At 39.4% G+C, this 18,170-nt stretch overlaps 2 protein-coding genes across 2 annotated transcripts; one reads left to right on the top strand and one right to left on the bottom strand.

Moving 5' to 3' along the window:
- Positions 1 to 5,898: 5,898 nt before the first annotated feature.
- Positions 5,899 to 6,849, top strand: LOC125176741 (olfactory receptor 4S2). Its single transcript, XM_047878543.1, has one exon. It carries the CDS (start codon positions 5,914 to 5,916, stop codon positions 6,847 to 6,849), a length of 936 nt encoding a protein of 311 aa, XP_047734499.1. The 5' UTR covers positions 5,899 to 5,913.
- Positions 6,850 to 12,530: 5,681 nt separating this feature from the next.
- LOC125146832 (olfactory receptor 4P4-like) lies at positions 12,531 to 13,457 on the bottom strand. Its single transcript, XM_047823733.1, has one exon. It carries the CDS (start codon positions 13,455 to 13,457, stop codon positions 12,531 to 12,533), a length of 927 nt encoding a protein of 308 aa, XP_047679689.1.
- Positions 13,458 to 18,170: the final 4,713 nt, after the last annotated feature.

Here is an 18,170-nt window from a genome sequence, read left to right as displayed (position 1 = left end):
GGATGGATCTTTATGGGCATTATGCTAAGTAAGTCAAACATAGGGACACCTGGGTGGCTCGGTCAGTTAAGCATCTGACTCAGCTCAGGTCATGATCTTGCTGTTAGTGAGTTCGAGCCCCTCATCAGGCTCTCTGTTGTCAGCACAGAACCCACTTCAGATCATCTGTCCTCTCCTCTCTCTCTCTGTCCCTCCCCAGGTAATATTCTCTCTCTTTCTCTCTCTGTCTCTCTCTCTTTCTCTCAAAATAAATAAATAAATAATGACTTAAAAAATAAGTCAAGCATAGAAAGACAAATACCATATGATTTCACTTATCTGTGGAATCTTAAAAAACAAATCAATAAACTGAACTTGTAGATACAGAGAAGAGATTGGTGCTTGCCAGAGTGGGGGATAGGGAGGCTGGGTGAAATGGGTGAAGGTGGCAAAAAGGAAGGAACTTATAGGTATAAAATAAATAAATATTACATATGGGAATGTAATCATGTACAACATAGTGTCTACAGTTAATAACACTCTATTCTTTATTTGAAAATCGCAAAAGGTAGCTCTTAAAAGTTTTCATCACAAGAAAAAAATATAACTATGTGTGGTGATGGATGCTAACTAGACTATTATGGCGATCATCTTGCAATATTGAATTTATGCAATATTAAATCATTAGGTTGTACAGCTGAGACCCATAGTAATGTTATTTGCTAGTTATAGCTCAATTAAAAAAAAAGTGGAATCTATCTCTCCATGCTTTTATCTGGACTAAACGTGTGTGACACAGATAACCTTTAACCACATGAGAAGAATGAGGCAAAAGTGATTTCGATTGATCCCTAAAGGTTGACTTGAGAGGTCTTGAAGCTTTTACTTTTGTGAAACAACCATTGCCCTAAAACAACTGTGGTATATATGGTAGAGCCCAATCTATGCTCCTGGAGAATGAATGAGAACTGGCATATCTGAGCCAATTGCTGAATGTGTGAATGAGGCCATCTTGGACCAGGTACTCCATTCAAACTCCATTTGCACCATTCAGAGTGTTTCCAGGTGAAAAGAGAAGAAGGACCACCCAGCTGAACCCAACCCCAACTGCAGAATCATAATCAAATAGATTGCTTTTATGCTTTTAAGTCTTTAAATTTTGGTTTTGCAATTTAAAACCACCAATTTGGGGATTAAACTTTGTGGCTGTAAGCCACGAATTTCTGGCCTAGTGTTTGCCAGTCTGTAGCAGTAGATAACTTACACACCTCCTAAGTTCACACAAGGCAGAAAGCGGTAGATAAACACTACCGTGTGGGGGGACTGTCACATGGATAGAGTTCTTAAGACTCCTGTGGTCTGGGAGACACAGAGATTCCCTCAGTTGAAACAGAAAGTGTTTTCTATTCACATCTCTTACCAGTAGGAAAGAGATACAGTATTTTATGGGCCTTTAAATTTGGGAAGTGACATATACTGTATGTGAGGGTGCTATTCCAAATCTTTCATCATGTGACTCTAAAGATGATTAGTTTTCAGGAGGATCCACTGACAAGGGCAAAGCAGGAAAGAGTCAAGTCCCTTTGGGGTGGAAGTGAATGTCACCTGAGCAGTCAAGCAACTGAGAGCTAACAGCTGAGTGTGAGGTGCATCAAGCAAGATTCCCAGATTGTTATGTCATCCAGGGTCCTGAAATTCTCTTGCCCGTAGCCCGAGGTGCCTTAACAATGGCCTGCATTTTATTATGATATTAAGAGACCATAGACCAAGAAATTTCTGGAAACTATTCTCCATCTTTAGGTCATTTGTGAGCCTGACGTGACAGGACTTTGGATGTGAGCCACATGGATGTGAACACTTCTGAAATCCTACCCACGGACATTTCCTATTGTTGCTGAGGTAGAAGAGACTGTGTGACATGATTGGAACCTAAATACGCCCAGTGGCTTTCCCACAAAGCTCGCCTCCTGCTCTGAATGCCCCTGCTGCCAGTTCAGACTCTGCCTTTTCCCACAGCTGCCGGAATAGTCAGTGACATGGCCAGACTGCAGTGCAAATGGCCCACTGTGGGGTGAACTTTGGCCAGTGGGAAAGGGAAGCCAATGGGTACATTCTCCCCCTTTGTGGCTATTTACAGATTGGAAAAGGAACATACAGTCTCCCTTAAAAGGTCCGGTGAGATCAAAAAATCCACTGTGCAAGTCGATACACTCCATCTAAGAGTAGAAACAAGTAAGGGTCTGGGATATTGGATGTTATATGGAAAAGGAAGCAGGAGGTTTGATGAGTAGGAAGGAAAAAGAAAGACCAGCAAGAATGAGGAGAAAGAAAGAGTAAGGAACAGGAGAGGAATAAGAAAGAATATTAGTGGTCAAGAGTCAATGTTAATGGCTTACACTCAAAAAGTAAAAGACTGAAAGCCTGCAGTACGTTTGTCCCAGGTACGAGCTAGAAGTAAACTTCCCACCAATTTCTCCAGAAATCAGCAGAGATTCAATTAAAAAGAAAAACAGTGAACCCCAGTGACACTATTGAATCAACTATTTTCCAATCAAATAGAACTTTCAAAGGAGTAGAATTATAATTCAATAAATAACCCCCAAATCGATATTTTAACATATGTGTTACATTAAGTATTTAATACATTTGCATAGTTAAACATATTAATCCCATGAACAAGATATCAATCATACACGGTTACTTGTGTTTACTGAAATGCTTTGGATTAGTGGTAGGGTCCTAAATGCAACAACTGACTGGTTTTTAAACTTAGCAAATAAAGAAAAATTAAAAAAAATTTTAACACATTGACAAGATCATTGTTAGTTCTCTATCGCGGTTCTGAATATGGAGGGAGACTTTGGGAGAAAGCCTTTCCCCAAGGTCATTAACATTTTGCATCATTCTCTGAATGCACCAAATAAGAAGCAGAGAAAGGAGCATTTGTTGCCAAAGATACTGTGAAATTGCAGGTTTCAGCAGGTGAGAGACAGAACCAGGAATGAGGAAGAGCTGACTTTTACCAGCCCTTGAGTTTTGGAGGTCAGAGATTCTCTGATATTAATTATGCACAAAGCAATTCCTAAGGCATTACTCTCTCATGGATAGCCGCACCCAAATTATCTCAGAAGAGATACAAATATAAAACAAAATTTGAGCCCTGAACAATACTGGTGAGAATTTTTTCTTCTAAAACTTAAAATAAAAAGGGTTATTGAAAAGGGGAGTTAAATAAAATTGCTATATCTTGAAAACCTGTAAGATAATTATGAGACACTGTTCTCAGAAATAAGGGGAGAATAAAATCGTTAAGACGATGATTAGATAATAAAGTGCATCTACACATGATTATAAATTACATATATTTATAATCATGTATAAATTATGGTAGCATGATTGTGAACAAGAAAATAACAATAATTTCAAAAGAAATGGAGGCATTGTCATGTTTGAAATGCTCAGAAACAAGAGGAAGAACTTATTGGAGATGAGTCTTGATTCAAAGAGAAATGAGTTCCTTTAGGACCATATATATAGACTGAATCAAAGAAGGATAATACCCAGGCTGTGTTTAAATGCCAGTTTCTTCTAAATGAAAACCAAGCGACATAATTCAGTTATCAAAAACTATTATCAAGCCCTCTTGAAGGGCTCTCTCCAGGAGAAAATAGCTGTTTTGTTTTGTTTTGTTTTGTTTTGTTTGTTTTTGTTTTGTAATTCAGAAAGAAAAACGAAGGAGAAGGAACATGTAAAATCAGGGACGGTAATCTTGAGTCTGAGTCTGAATTAGTATCGCCATTTCAATTTTTTACCATTGTTATGATCATCATTATTTTGTGCTGAATAAGAGAAGACACGCCTGTAATGACTATTCTGTTAGCTCTAATACACAGACTTGAGGAAGCACAGCCTCTTAGTTTCCCAAAAGCTGGAAGTAAGGGGCACCACACCATGTTACTGCAGAAAGAGAGTGGAGAGCACAGACTTAAGTAGAAGCCGAAAGTGCTGCATGTGACAGATCTTGAGGGGATATGGCCTCAGATGGACAAAATTCCTAATGATGAGCTAAGACACTGTGAAATCCCACCCTAACCTACAACGAAAGGAATCATTTCCGTCTGTGGCTCAGTTTGGGGAAGAACTTGTACGTTTAAATCAAAACTATTGCACGTAGCCCTTTCCATACATACGTTCTGGTGACCTCACTAGAGTTCTGGAGGTCCCAGCACTGAAGATGCAACTTATATCGTCCTCTTCCTAAATTGATTTAAAGCATTTCCAGTGATGACCTCTTTGAAATATGTAAAACGTCCTCATTGGGAGAACTGATACATAACTAGCACGAAACCTGAAAGATTAAAAGGATGCATGAAGGAATTAGTGAGATTAAGGGCGGAGTCCTTCCTTTTCTTTTCTCTTTATCTTTTTTACTGTTTTTTAGCTGGCAGACAATTGTTTAAAATAACTAGGGCAGGGACGCCTGGGTGGCTCAGTCAGTTGGTTAAACAGCAGACTCTTGATTTTGGCTCAGGTTCTGATCTCACGGTTAGTGGGTTAGAGCCCCCAACTGGCTCTGCGCTGGGGCCTGCTTGGGATTCTCTGTCTCTCTCTCTTTCTCTGCCTTCCCCCACCCCTCTCTCTCTCTCTCAAAAATGAATGAATCAATCAATCAATCAATCAACCAATCAATCAATCTACTAAGGCAAAGTAATCTCCAGGGAATCCTCAAACACTGAATCTAAAGATGAGAATTTACCCCTAGATTTCACTTCCCCTCCTTTCAAATCCAACGGGTTTTGATGTGTCTGTAAAAGTTCCTTTCAAAAAAATTGTTTTAATGTTTATTCATTTTTGAGAGACAGAGATAGAGCACGAGAGGAGTGGAGCAGAGAGAGAGGGAGACTCAGAAAGCAGGCTCCAGGCTCTGAGCTGTCAGCACAGACTCCGATTCGAGGCTCTAGCCCACTGACCGTGAGATCATGACCTGAGCTGAAGTCGGACACTTAACCGACTGAGCCACCCAGACGACCCTCTAGCAGTTTCTTTTATTGCTTTATCTTCTTTTTTATTTTATTTTATTTTATTTTATTTTATTTTATTTTATTGCTTTTATCAGGGTTTCATGGCTATTCTAGCTGACAGAACTGAATTGATTTCATAGTAGAAATAACTGTTCATATGATAGCGTATAACGAAATTGAAACTTTCTTATTTCACAAATGGGATAACAGAAGCCCCTGAAACTAAATAATTTATCTAGAATTACAGCACCACTGTCTCAGAATGAGATAATGAGAATTTTAGTCCTCTTTTTAACTACACCCATCACCACCTCTTGGCTATAAGAGCTTGATGTCAAATAGGGGACCATAAATTCATGGACATAAAATTCAGAGTTTCCTAAGAAGATGCTGTGGAGGTCACCCACCCCCAACTACTTGAACACTCATGGCGATATTCAGAAGGGAAAATATGGTACATGTTTTCATTTCTGTGACAAAAATAAGGCAAGCTTTTCCAGATATGTAAATTTTACCATATCCCCCAACACCGAATTGTTAATTAAGTTGAGTGCCTTATACAGGATTAGAATTAGTAAATTTCTAGAAACAAGCAGATTTTTAAAAGCTTTTAAAAGGGTGAGATTCTTGGTTAGATGTATGGCTTACAGAATTTGCTTTATCTCTCTGGACTTTGTTTCCGCATCTGAGGTGAAAGAATGGGCTATCAGACGGACGCAAGACGATCAAAACATGTACACCTCAATTTCTTGAGTATGCATGCAAAGCAGGAGCAAGTACCCATTTTTCCATTTTCAACTACTGTGATTCTCCATTTCTTCTGAGTCAGAAATAAATGTCTTTTTTGCTTGTTATGTTTCTCTTTCAGGTAATTTCGCTGTCTCTTGGGAACTTGGCATACTAGACTAATTCCATGGAAAAAATAAACAATGTAACTGAATTCATTTTCTGGGGTCTTTCTCAGAACCTAGAAGTTGAAGAGGTTTGTTTCGTGGTGTTTTCTTTCTTCTATACGGTTATTCTTCTGGGAAACCTCCTCATTATGCTGACCATTTACAGGGGCAAGCTTTTCAAGTCTCCTATGTATTTCTTCCTCAGCTACTTGTCTTTTGTGGATATTTGTTACTCTTCGGTCACAGCTCCTAAGATGATTGTTGACCTATTGGCCAAGAGCAAAACTATCTCCTATGTGGGGTGCATGTTGCAACTCTTTGGGGTACATTTCTTTGGTTGCACTGAGATCTTCATCCTTACCGTAATGGCCTATGATCGTTATGTGGCTATCTGTAAACCCCTACACTATACGACCATCATGGGCTGTGACAGATGCAATAAAATGTTGCTGGGGACGTGGATAGGGGGGTTCTTACACTCCATTATCCAAGTGGCTCTGGTAGTCCCGTTACCCTTTTGTGGACCCAATGAGATCGATCACTACTTTTGTGATATCCACCCTGTGCTGAAACTTGCCTGCACAGACACATACATCGTTGGTGTTGTGGTGACAGCCAACAGTGGTACCATTGCTCTGGGGAGCTTTGTTATCTTGATCATTTCCTATACCATCATCCTGGTGTCCCTGAGAAAGCACTCAGCAGAAAGCAGGCGCAAAGCACTCTCCACCTGTGGCTCCCACATTGCTGTGGTCATCATCTTTTTTGGTCCCTGTACCTTCATGTATATGCGCCCTGATACTACCTTTTCAGAGGACAAGATGGTGGCTGTATTTTACACCATTATCACCCCCATGTTAAATCCCCTGATTTATACACTGAGAAATGCGGAAGTAAAGAATGCAATGAAAAGACTGTGGGGCAGGAAGGTTTTCCCAGAAGCTAATGGTAAGTAGTGGAAAGCAACGATTTAAGCTGGATGATCTTAAATTTTCTGATCTGTTCAGTGAAAACAGTAATAACAACAGCACAGGGTTTATTTGAGGAACAAAAGAGAGAATAACACATTCTAGACAACTGAGGTATTATTTATCGTCATTATTAATTGATATTATATTTGTTCTAATGTTTCATAATTAGATAAATTTTCTGAAATATCGAGGCCAGAGGAATTTTATTAAACTCACAAGTTCAGCATGATCTTACTCAGCACCATTATTTTCTCTTCCCCATTTTGGCCTTTCTGCCATTGTCTTTAAAGATTGAGAGCCCTCTGTGAAGCATTTAAGGCGGTTTTCTAGCATTTAGAACTGTGATTGAAAAATAGTGAGCACTCAAAATGTATGTGTTGCATGCACAAAAGTATACTTGAAAAATAACAGAGATCTGAGCTACAGAGCTCTGATATAAGTCCTCCAAAATACAGTGGAAACTAGCCTAGTGAGGCCACAAAGAGAGGTGAGATGTGTGCAGTGTGTGAAAGATAAAACACGCTTGAAAAATGAAAGACTGTTCTCATCTTCTGCTTTTGGGAGAAAGCTTTCCCTGTCTCCTTTTCCTCTAGGACACATTTTCTTTACCCGAACAATCTGCAAATTAGGGAAAAAATTACCTCCAAGATCCCCATTGTAATTCTAACACCCCATTAATATGCTTCTGCTAACTGACTTTGACTTGCCTGTAGCCAGCAGTCTCCATTAATGTAAAGTGACTAAAAGAAAAACTAAAGAAACTCAATGAAAGCAAAGGCATCTGTGATGAGCAGGTGACCTGATTCCACCCACAGGGCAAATACAACGTTGAAATGCGTGGTTTGGAAACTGTAGTTCCTCCAATGTTTGAACAAAGCAGCTTTACTGAATTCAGTGAACCATTCATCGCACATCCCTCCTTCACATCACACAAACGGAGATTTATTTTCCTATAACAAATGTACACATCACTGATTATCCCTCTCATTGTTTTATTATTTTTGCACAAATCTGATTATTCAATTACTGCCCATACCTGGGTAAGTGTTTATGGCTGTGGAGTGTATGTGTATGTCTGTGTGTGTGTGTGTGTGTGTGTGTGTGTGTACATGTTATGTTGAGAACTGTACACAGTGCTTTAAAAAACTATCTCTGATGTTGATACATTCAAAGAAATAAAGATAAGAAAGATCAAAGGCGGCACCATAATTAGAAGTTGTAATTAAAAAACCCTCTCCGTGGAACCACACAAATCCATGTTTATTGTCCCAGCTTGGAATCTCCATGCACTTCCATTTGCTCACTTTTTAATGGTTAGGTCAGTGCTTCTCAAACTTGTCCAATCATGGGAATCATCTTGAGAGACTTTGAACAGATAACAGAATCTGTGCTGACAGTTTCTAATATGCGAGGCCATGATTAAAGGGTATTCAAAAATCTGTATTTTTAACAAGCTCTTGCCATAATTTTTGTACAGTCAGTGGCATATCTTAGCACTTAGATTTAGAAACACTGGAACTAGATGATATTTGCTGTTCTTAGAGCACAAGAGATCTGTGAGCCAATAAAATCCACGAAATCCTATATTTGAATATATGCCCATGTCTATTCTACTAAGCAATGCAAAGGGAGCTAAACTTGAACTAAATTTAGGAATCAGTGGAATACATAAACATTATCCATTTGTAAATTTCCTCCACAATACTCTTCCCTTCATGTCTTGGCACTAATAACATCTTGAATACCAAGGGATGTTAGTTCTATTGAAGGTCTGACATCCCTAAGACAGTAAAAGCTGACAGATTTATTATTCTCAGGGGCCAAGAAGCAGGACATATGAAATAGTATTCAAGTTTTTACCAGTGACTTTATACATTTATATCTGTTCACAAAAGTTCCCCAGGGTCATTCCCAGTCAGAGGAGCTCGGAGAGTCTACTCTTGGTTCCTTGGAAAGAGATGACCAAGAATCATTGGAACCTAGACTCTCCCCACTTCCAATAGGGGTGAGTCTGGCTTATAAGATGACTTTATCTCATGTGCCTAAAACCACAACATTGGCTGAAAAACACTGGGGTTTTATAGTTTTTGTAGTTTTACACCCTTGCTGTTACAAATGCTGTTACTCAGATATGACTCTGAGTAAAGCCTTCGTTGATGAAAATAAATGGCAATGCTTCTCACTTTCCTGATGGATAACTTAGTTTATTTCATAGTGGAAAATAATAAAAATGTGTCTCCTTATGTCTTCTAACCAGCGGTTATATTTCTGTCCCCAAGCACAGCAAAAGCATTTGAACACATGTCTTCTTACACTGCTCAATGTAAGATGCAAAACTAGTCTTCATGTTTCTCCATATTCCATCCTCTTTTTTTCATTTAAACATATCCGGGAGATTAAAACATTTGTCACAGGTCAGAACCTCTAGAATTTCACCATTTTTATAATAACTGAATGGGAATGCCTCATTATGACAGTGTTTTGATTATGTCCATACCTTACACAGTGACCAGTGTTGTTTTGAGACACAATGCAACTTCATCACTCGATCCAAGTCTTCAAAATAGTCTTTATTTCACATTTGATTATTTTTAATGTTTTCTTTTATTTATTTTCGACAAAGAGAGAGACAGAGCGTGAGCGGGGGAGGGGCAGAGAGAGATGGAAACACAGAACCTGAAGCAGGCTCCAGGCTCTGAGTTGTCAGCACAGAGCACAACATGGGGCTCGAATTCGTGAACCACGAAATCATGACCTGAGCCGAAGTCGGCCAACTGAGCCACCCAGGCGTCCCTTTATTTCACATTTTAGTATTAAAAAAAATCCAGAAGTTAAGTGCACCATAGTGTAAAGAGAGACAGACAATGCCAAACTTCTGTAACCATCAATGTTAACGACAAACATCACATGTATAGAACATAAACTTTCAATTTCAGCAAAGACTAAGATAACATTTCTATTGTATGCATGAGAAAAATAGAACTGCATAAAGTACACTGATCCTACCCTTAGATCAGCTGAACCCCAGCGTTTGCAAAGACACACTAAATGCTTATTGTATAAGCGACAAGGATTGCAGTGGCTCGATATGCCGCATTATTGAGGGGACTGATTCAAGAATAAATAGCATAGTCAAACTATAGAAGTGGGAATTCTGAACCGTACTCTTGAATTAATAAAACCCCCAATATATTGAGTGTATGATACCTTGAAAGGAACAGTATAAAAGGCCAAGCCAAGAGAGGTTGGCATGAGGCACATAGCACGTAACCTTGGTTATACACATAGAGGACCAATACTAAATACCTAAGCATGCAGCCAGCCTCCTTCCTACTATTTCATCCATGGATAATATGTAGGAAAACAAGGAAGTATTTACCGTTCTTGGGTAGGTTCCTTTCCACCCCTCCTTTGTTGATAATTTATAAGAAGAATGCTAACAAAAGATACAGAAGAGCCATTTTCAAATAGTCTTCTGAAAGGCCTGTCTTTGGAGAAAAAACAAATAGCAAATTTGTCACAAAAAGCAAATTTAATTCATTACCAGAGAATGTGGCCTATATATGTGTCAAAAACAGGCTTATTAAAAAAATAATAAACACCAGATTTAGGCACCAGCCCACGCAGCTCTAGACATTTCTGTTCACCTTGACCTTTCTGAATTGGAGAATCCCATCAGGAGATAATCACCAGGACATCAACATCAAAACAAAATCCTGACTTAATCTGCCTTCATCTTTCTTATCTCCTTTTCAATATATTTCATTATTTTTCTGCCTCCCCTTATGTTCTAAATTCCCTGATTTCAGGCATTACACGTCAGGGTCTTTTGGGAAGAGAAAAACTATTGCTGAAATCATCATCAACTATGGCTAATTTCCATAAATGGACCCTTCACCTTAAAACCCAGGTTCCTTCAGACCCAAGGAAATATGGGAAACAAACTGATGGTTGCCAGAGGGAAGGTGGGGTAGGGGCTTGGGCAAAACGGGTGAGGCTTGCAGTTATGGAATGAATATGTCATGGGAATAAAAGGCATAGCGTAGTGATTATAGTCAATGGTATTATGGTAGCCGTGTGTGGTGACAGACGGTAGGTACACTTGTGCAGAGCACAGCATAACATATAGACTTGTGGAATCGCTAGGTTGTATGCCTGAAACTCATGTGACATTGTGTATCAACTATGCTCCAAAAACAAACACAAAAACACCCTGGATTTTTGTGCACAAGAGACAATAATAGTTCGAGTAACTAAAACTCAATTTCTTTGTGACGACTTGGTGAAAAGGATGGGGCACTGGAAAATGACAGTTCTGTGGCCTCTCATACTTGAAAGCTTGGTGACCCCACTCTTCTCTGGGCCTCCATTCCTCTTATCGCGCTAGTGGACGACCCTCGATGATGTCAGAGACCCCTTCCAATTCACAAAGCTCGAATATTCTTGTACAAACTAAGGAAATACCTCAATGCACCAAAGCTGGTCTTGGCCAATGCCCCAGTTTTCAGTGAATTACCTCTGCTTCTCAATCTAACCTTCTTTATTTCTCGCTGGTATAGGGGCCTGCCTGGATAGAAATGAGACAGTTTTGCGTTGCGCGAAGAATTGTGAAGAAAACGTCAAAGTATGCCATCTGCATAAGCAGCAGTGAAGATTAACAAAATGCACCCCAGGGATGTCCATGTCTCCGGCTAGGTGGCTTCCTAAGCTCGGGGTCTTCTGCAGGACGGGAGGTTTTCCCTGTTGCACAAGTACAGAAAGCATCAATTTGAATACTCGTGAAGGATTTCAAGATGAGGTGGAAAATACGTCATGGAATTACATTTAAAGGAGCGCAGAGTGATATCCATGATCTAATTTGAAAGTTCTAATTCCTGGAATACACCATCAATAGATACTAAGAGTTAATTACAATAACTTCCATAAGTACAGTGTGAATCGCATAATGACATGGTGTTACATTATTTGTGTATGTAAAGAGTTAAAATATACCATAACACTTGCAAATGTGGTGAGTTGCTTTATTTCTTTATTGTAATGGGTACCTCCAAAAAATGGAGTGCTTAGGACCCCTCTCTCTCTCTCTGTCTGTCTCCCTCTTTCTGTGAGGTGTCTCAGTCAACAATCTGTTTCCCAAAGCAAGACATAACTGTCAAACCATCCAGACCTTACAGTGTGCCCTAAAAAAACTACTATAATGCCCACAATGACTGGGACCATGAAGGACAGACCTATAATGTTCCAGAATGCCAGACATAAGTTCCAGAATGTCAAAGCTAGAAGGGACTCGGAGGTCATGGGATCCATTCCCCTTATACAAGTTCGGAAAAAGAAAGTAAGAGAAAGAGGGTGGCTGAGGGGCCTTCTCTCTTCAAGTCTTGCAACATTCTTTTTAAAGTTTATCTATTTTTGCAAAAGAGAGAGAAAGCTGTGGAGAGGCTGGGGGTTGGGGGGGGGTGCGGCACAGAGGCTCCGGGGCTCAAACTCACAAAGCGTGAGATCATGACCTGAGCTGGAGTCGGATACTCCACTGACTGAGGCACCCAGGTGCCCCAAGTCTTGCAACATTGGAGGACAGCACAGCACCTCACTGCACCTGTTGTATCTGTTGACATGAGGATTCTGTAGATAGAAAGATCCAGGAAAGGGTTTGAACACCAGAGACTTCATTTCCCTTCAGACCGTTTGCGCCAACACCACACTTTCCTCATGGCGTTCTTCATGTCTGTGTTTCTCAGCGTGTAGATGAGAGGGTTGAACATGGGAGCAATCATGGTGTAAAACAGGGCAAAAACTTTGTCATTACTGACAGAATCAGCCACGGGGACATACGTGAAGATGAGGGGCAGGAAGAACAGGAACACAACAGTGACGTGAGAGCTACAGGTAGAGAGGGCTTTGCGGCGGCCCTGAGATGAGCGGGTCCTCAGGGTGGACAGGATGATGAGGTAAGAAATTACCAAGGCAACAAAGGTCAAAATGGACATCACTCCTGTGGTGGTAATGATCGCAATAACCAACAGGCTAGTGTCCATGCAAGCCAGCTTCAGCAAGGGGAAAACATCACAGAAATAGTGGTCTATCCGATTGGGGCCACAGAAGGGAAGTTCGACAATAATCAATACGTGGAGGATTGAATGGATGAATGCTCCGATAATCGAGGCCATCACAATGATATAGCACACCGGTCTGCTCATGATGACCATATAGTGAAGGGGTCTGCAGATGGCTGCATAACGGTCATAGGCCATGGCCACCAAGATGAAGATCTCAGTGGCACCAAAGAAGTGGGCATAAAACATCTGGGCCATGCAGCTGTTGTAAGAGATAGTCTTCCGCTGGGCCAGCAGATCTGTGATCAGTTTGGGGGCCACTGTGGAGGTGAAGCAGACATCCATGAAAGACAGGTAGCTCAGGAAAAAGTACATGGGCTGTTCACTGAGGCGGCTGCCCCTGATGGTGAGAAGAACGAGCAGGTTTCCGGAGAGAATTGCAATATAGCAAAGCGAGAACAGCACAAAGCAGGCAATCTTTGCATCCTCATCACTGAAAAGTCCCAGGAGGATAAATTCTGTGATGTTTTCATGTCCCATTGCTCCTGTGGGTTTTATCATTTAGAGGGGAAAGTTAACATACTTGAAACATCACTGGTTTATTTTAAAAGTCATCCATTTATTCAATAAATAGGTACAGATTATTTATGATGATACACTCTAATAAGTGCTAAGGGTCGAGCAGTGTATAAAGTACATGCAATCTCTATCCACAAGTGGATACAGTTCATTAGAGTAGACATATACTAACAATAATAGCACAGATAACTAATTGAAATGATAATAATTCCCAAAGTTTCACACTTACTATGAGCAACATGATGAATGAGGACAAGATGAATGTTCTTTTTTAGGTCAAATTTTGAGATGCAATTTCTGCATTATATTTTCAAGAGTGATTTTTGAATCTCCGGTGTGTATAAAAATGGCACTGAGGTTATCTGTTCTTCAAGGGTGGTCCTATCATTCTCAGCCCTTCCTGGTGACTAACTGTGTGCTAAATCCTTAAAGTTCAGGAACATCATTAGACATCGATGAGCTCATAATTTTAAATATCAGACCTCTAGGTGACAATTTCAGAAAGTGCCTTTAGAACCTTTCCATGAACTTTTGTAAAAACGAGGGAGGGAAAGAGCCACGATGAGATCTTTGGGGAAAAGGATTGCTCCATTGCATGGGGTTCTGGTATATTTCTGGCTTCCTGAAATTGACCTCATTTCCCAGTTTACTCTCCAGTCTAACCCAGAGGTTCTCACTGTTTTTGTTTCACTGTTTCATGCTTTCTGGGGCTTCCCAGTAGGACAGTTGCCTTGGAGGGGCAAATTGCATCCAGAGATTGTTTTTCACTAGATCTGTTCTACTACTTTGTATCTCTTGGAATTGAACCGCTTTCTTTCCTTCACAGGCTCACAGGCCCCAGTCCTGAAATATGTTAGTTAAAAAGGACATGTTGCTCTGGTACAAAGTGTTATGCTAACTCTTACTTCCTTTTGGCAACTTTATCTAAAATGTATCACAAAACTGCTACACTCAATGCTCACTTTTATAAAACCTCCACCTCCACACTGATAAAAGGTGTCAGCCTGTTTATGAAGGGTTGTAATGGTCATGGAGCAATGCCTTTTACTTTCTGTGAGTTCTTATGAGATTACTTTAGAAAAATGTACATTTGGCATAAAAAGAGATTTTTTTTATTTTTTGAGGAGGGGGAGAAGAGGGAAAAGGAGACAAAAAATCCAAGGCAGGTTCTGTGCCGAGCATGGAGCTTGATGCAAAGCTCGATCTCACAACCAGGAGGTCATGACCTGAACTGAAATAAAGAGTCAGATTTTTAATTGACTGAGCCATACAAACACCCCACAAAGAGATTTGTAATAGAATTTTAGGGAGTTTGTGGACTTTCGGATTGAATTCCACTCATGAACCCCAAATTAACACCCTATGGTCCAATTTCTTGCAAAAATATCTGGAAATATCACCACCACACAAGCAAAACCGTGTGTTTCTGGGCTATGGTGTGATTGGTTTAAAATAAGCGGTGAACGAGTATTTTATCTGTAAGCTATCTATTCTTTCTTGAAAAAAAGAATTTCTGGGGTGCCTGAGTGACTCAGTCGGTTAAGCTTCTGATTTTGGCTCAGGTCATGATCTCGCTGTTAGTGGGTTCGAGCCCCACCTGTGGCTCTGTGCTGACAGCTCAGAGCCTGGAGCCTCTGCTTCGGATTCTGCGTCTCCCTCTCTCTGCCCCTCCTCGGCTCACACTCTGTCTCTCAAAAGTAAATAATAAGCATGAAAAAAGATTTTTAAGCAGAGAATTTCCTTATTGAGTACATAATGGTATTAAAAGATATAAAAGGATTGAAACAAGTTAAAAGATTATACCATGTTTATGGTTAGGGAAGATCAATATAGGAAAGATGTCAATTCTTCCCAAATTAATCAATACACTCAATAAGGGGAACAAAAATTCTGATAAAATTTTTCATGAAAAACTGATTTCAAAATTCAGAAAGAGTTAACATCCAGAGTAAGTACGTTAATTTTTTTAAAAAGAGCAAAAAGAATAGACATACTTTTCAGAATTGAAGTATATTATAAAACTATGGCAATTAAAAAGTTGTGGGTAGAGACATATTGCTGGACTTGAAGATGGTCAATAAATAAACACATATATACTGGAATTTAATCTATATTTAAGTTGAAATTTCAAATTGATATGAACTCCAGAGAATTCAAAATGATGTGAATTTTAGTAACTGATGTTAGGACGTTGACTCTCCCTCTGAAAAAAAAATATATATATCTCACAAGGCACAAAAAACTATAATTCATGTGGTTGAAAGATACAAATGTATCAAACAAAACGAGGAAAAATATTTGAGAAATAATTAGAATGGGTTTATAGCTTATGTAGTAACAGTTTTTAAGCAAAGCACAAAAAGAAAACTTATTTAAAAAATAAAATCTATTTAAAATTCCTATATGACAAAACTTCCTATAAACCAAATATTTTTAAAAGTGGCCAATGGGAGTAAATATTTATAAATTTAGCGAATCAATCATATAAAGATAAGTAGGCCAATTTTCTCTATTTTTCTCTAAAAGAGCAAAATGTTTGACAAGGCAATACACAGAAAGGAAATTACTGCTGGCCAAAAGTGTATATAAAAATATTCAACCTATGGGGAGCCTGGGTGGCGCAGTCGGTTAAGCGTCCGACTTCAGCCAGGTCACGATCTCGCGGTCCCGGAGTTCGAGCCCCGTGTCAGGCTCTGGGCTGATGGCTCGGAGCCTGGAGCCTGTTTCCGATTCTGTGTCTCCCTCTCTCTCTGCCCCTCCCCCATTCATGCTCTGCCTCTCTCTGTCCCAAAAATAAATAAACGTTGAAAAAAAAATTAAAAAAAAAATTCAACCTCATTAGAATCAGGAAAATACAGATTAAGCAAGAATGAGATACTATATTCCCACTCATCAACTTCATAAAAGATAAAATTCAAAAGGCTGTCCATGTAAAATTTTGATGAAGGACCCAGCAAAACTACCCCAGAAAGCAGAGAAAAGGGCATTCTTTGCAGATTTAAATATGGAAAATAGATGTGATCTAAAACCTGGTAATAGAATGGAAATAAGGGGTGGTATCTTCCTGTTATGGAGAACTAGACAAGCTTAAATTTTGATCCCTAGGAGACATCTACCATGATACAAATCACTAAGGTATATTTTTGAGTGGAAAACATAATCAGGTGCACAAAAATAATCACAGTATGATAACATGCATGTTAAGAAGAAGGAGGAGGAGGAGGAGGGGGAAAAGAAGGGGGGAAGGAGGAGGAGGGGGGAGGAGGAGGAGGAGGGAGGAGGGGGAGTGCTTATAAATTAATAGGAAAAAGTGTGGAAGGAAAGATTTACTTTTCAGAAATAAGGGGGTGATGGCCAAAGGGGATTTCAGTATTATACAATGTTTTAATTTCTTTATTAATGAGATGATATTTCATTATTACTTCTGTAATTTAAGTTAATTTTAAAACTCATCATTTTATGGGCACCTTGGTGGCTCAGTTGGTCTGACTTCAGCTCAGGTCATGATCTCCCGGTTCATCAGGCTCCCTGATGTCATACAGGCAGTGCAGAGCCTGCTTCAGAATCTCTGCGCCCCTCTGTCTGCCCCTCCCCAACTTGCACAATCCCTAAAAAAATAAATAAATATTTTTTAAAAACTCATCATTGTATAATATGGTTTAAGAAGAACACAATACATAATGAATGAAATTAAACAAAAATGAAACCTTTACCAGAATTCAGTAAATTTATGACTCATCACTTATTACTGCATTGTTTCCTCAATGACTTTATCAAGTGTAGACATAAACACTCCTCCTCAAGCATTTTACGCATTAATGGTCATAAAAAAATGTAAATATAACTAGATGGATACATAGGTACCCAACTTCCATACTCCCCCATGAGGAGATATTTGATATAAGGAAACAGGAAACACATCTACAACTGCACCTACATTCACACTAATATCTGCATCTCCTTTACACCTATATCTGGATTTTGTCTTTATCTCAGCATTAGAACATCTACTTATACTGTTACAATCCTGATAAAATGTAAAGACATTTCAAGACCATTTGCTAACTATCGCTCTTACCATTGAAGATTCAAGTTCATAGTTTGCTCTTTTCTCATGGCTCCTTGTTTGTTGCACGAACACCAGCTTTTATTTTGGTTTTAACAAAAGGAGACAATAAGTCTGCAACAGAGATTGCCAAATAATCAGGATTTACCGCACAAAAGGTTAACAGCCTTCAATATGTGTGTACTCAATAGAAATGCCACAATATTGAAAATTTCTGCTTACCTGAAATCTTCGCCTCTGGTGCAACAAGTTCATTAAGAAAATCTACACCAGACAACATCCTAAAAAGGACAGTCAGGACACTGATGTTCACTCCACCTTACCCCAACCTCTAAAAAGGGGAATAAAAAAACACTCAACCCTTGACTGCCAGGATCATCTTGGTGTCCTTAGTCTCACAGAAAATATTTCTTAGGATACAAGACTGACTGGCTAGTTCCTAAAATAAAATTGGCAATTGTATTTGCAAGAGAGACAGCTTATAGAGGGAGAAAGTGTTTGAATTAGGCTGAATGCGTTCCGGCATACAGTCCACTAAACCTGAATGGTCTCAGGCAAGTTACACACCCACTGAGCCTTGTTTTCTTCATCTGTAAAACAATGATAAT

Source organism: Prionailurus viverrinus, chromosome D1 (genome assembly GCF_022837055.1).
Source record: "Prionailurus viverrinus isolate Anna chromosome D1, UM_Priviv_1.0, whole genome shotgun sequence".
NCBI classification, from domain to species: Eukaryota; Metazoa; Chordata; class Mammalia; order Carnivora; family Felidae; genus Prionailurus; species Prionailurus viverrinus.
The sequence above is the reverse complement of the archived record's forward strand: the minus strand, read 5'-3'. Positions and strand labels throughout refer to the sequence as shown.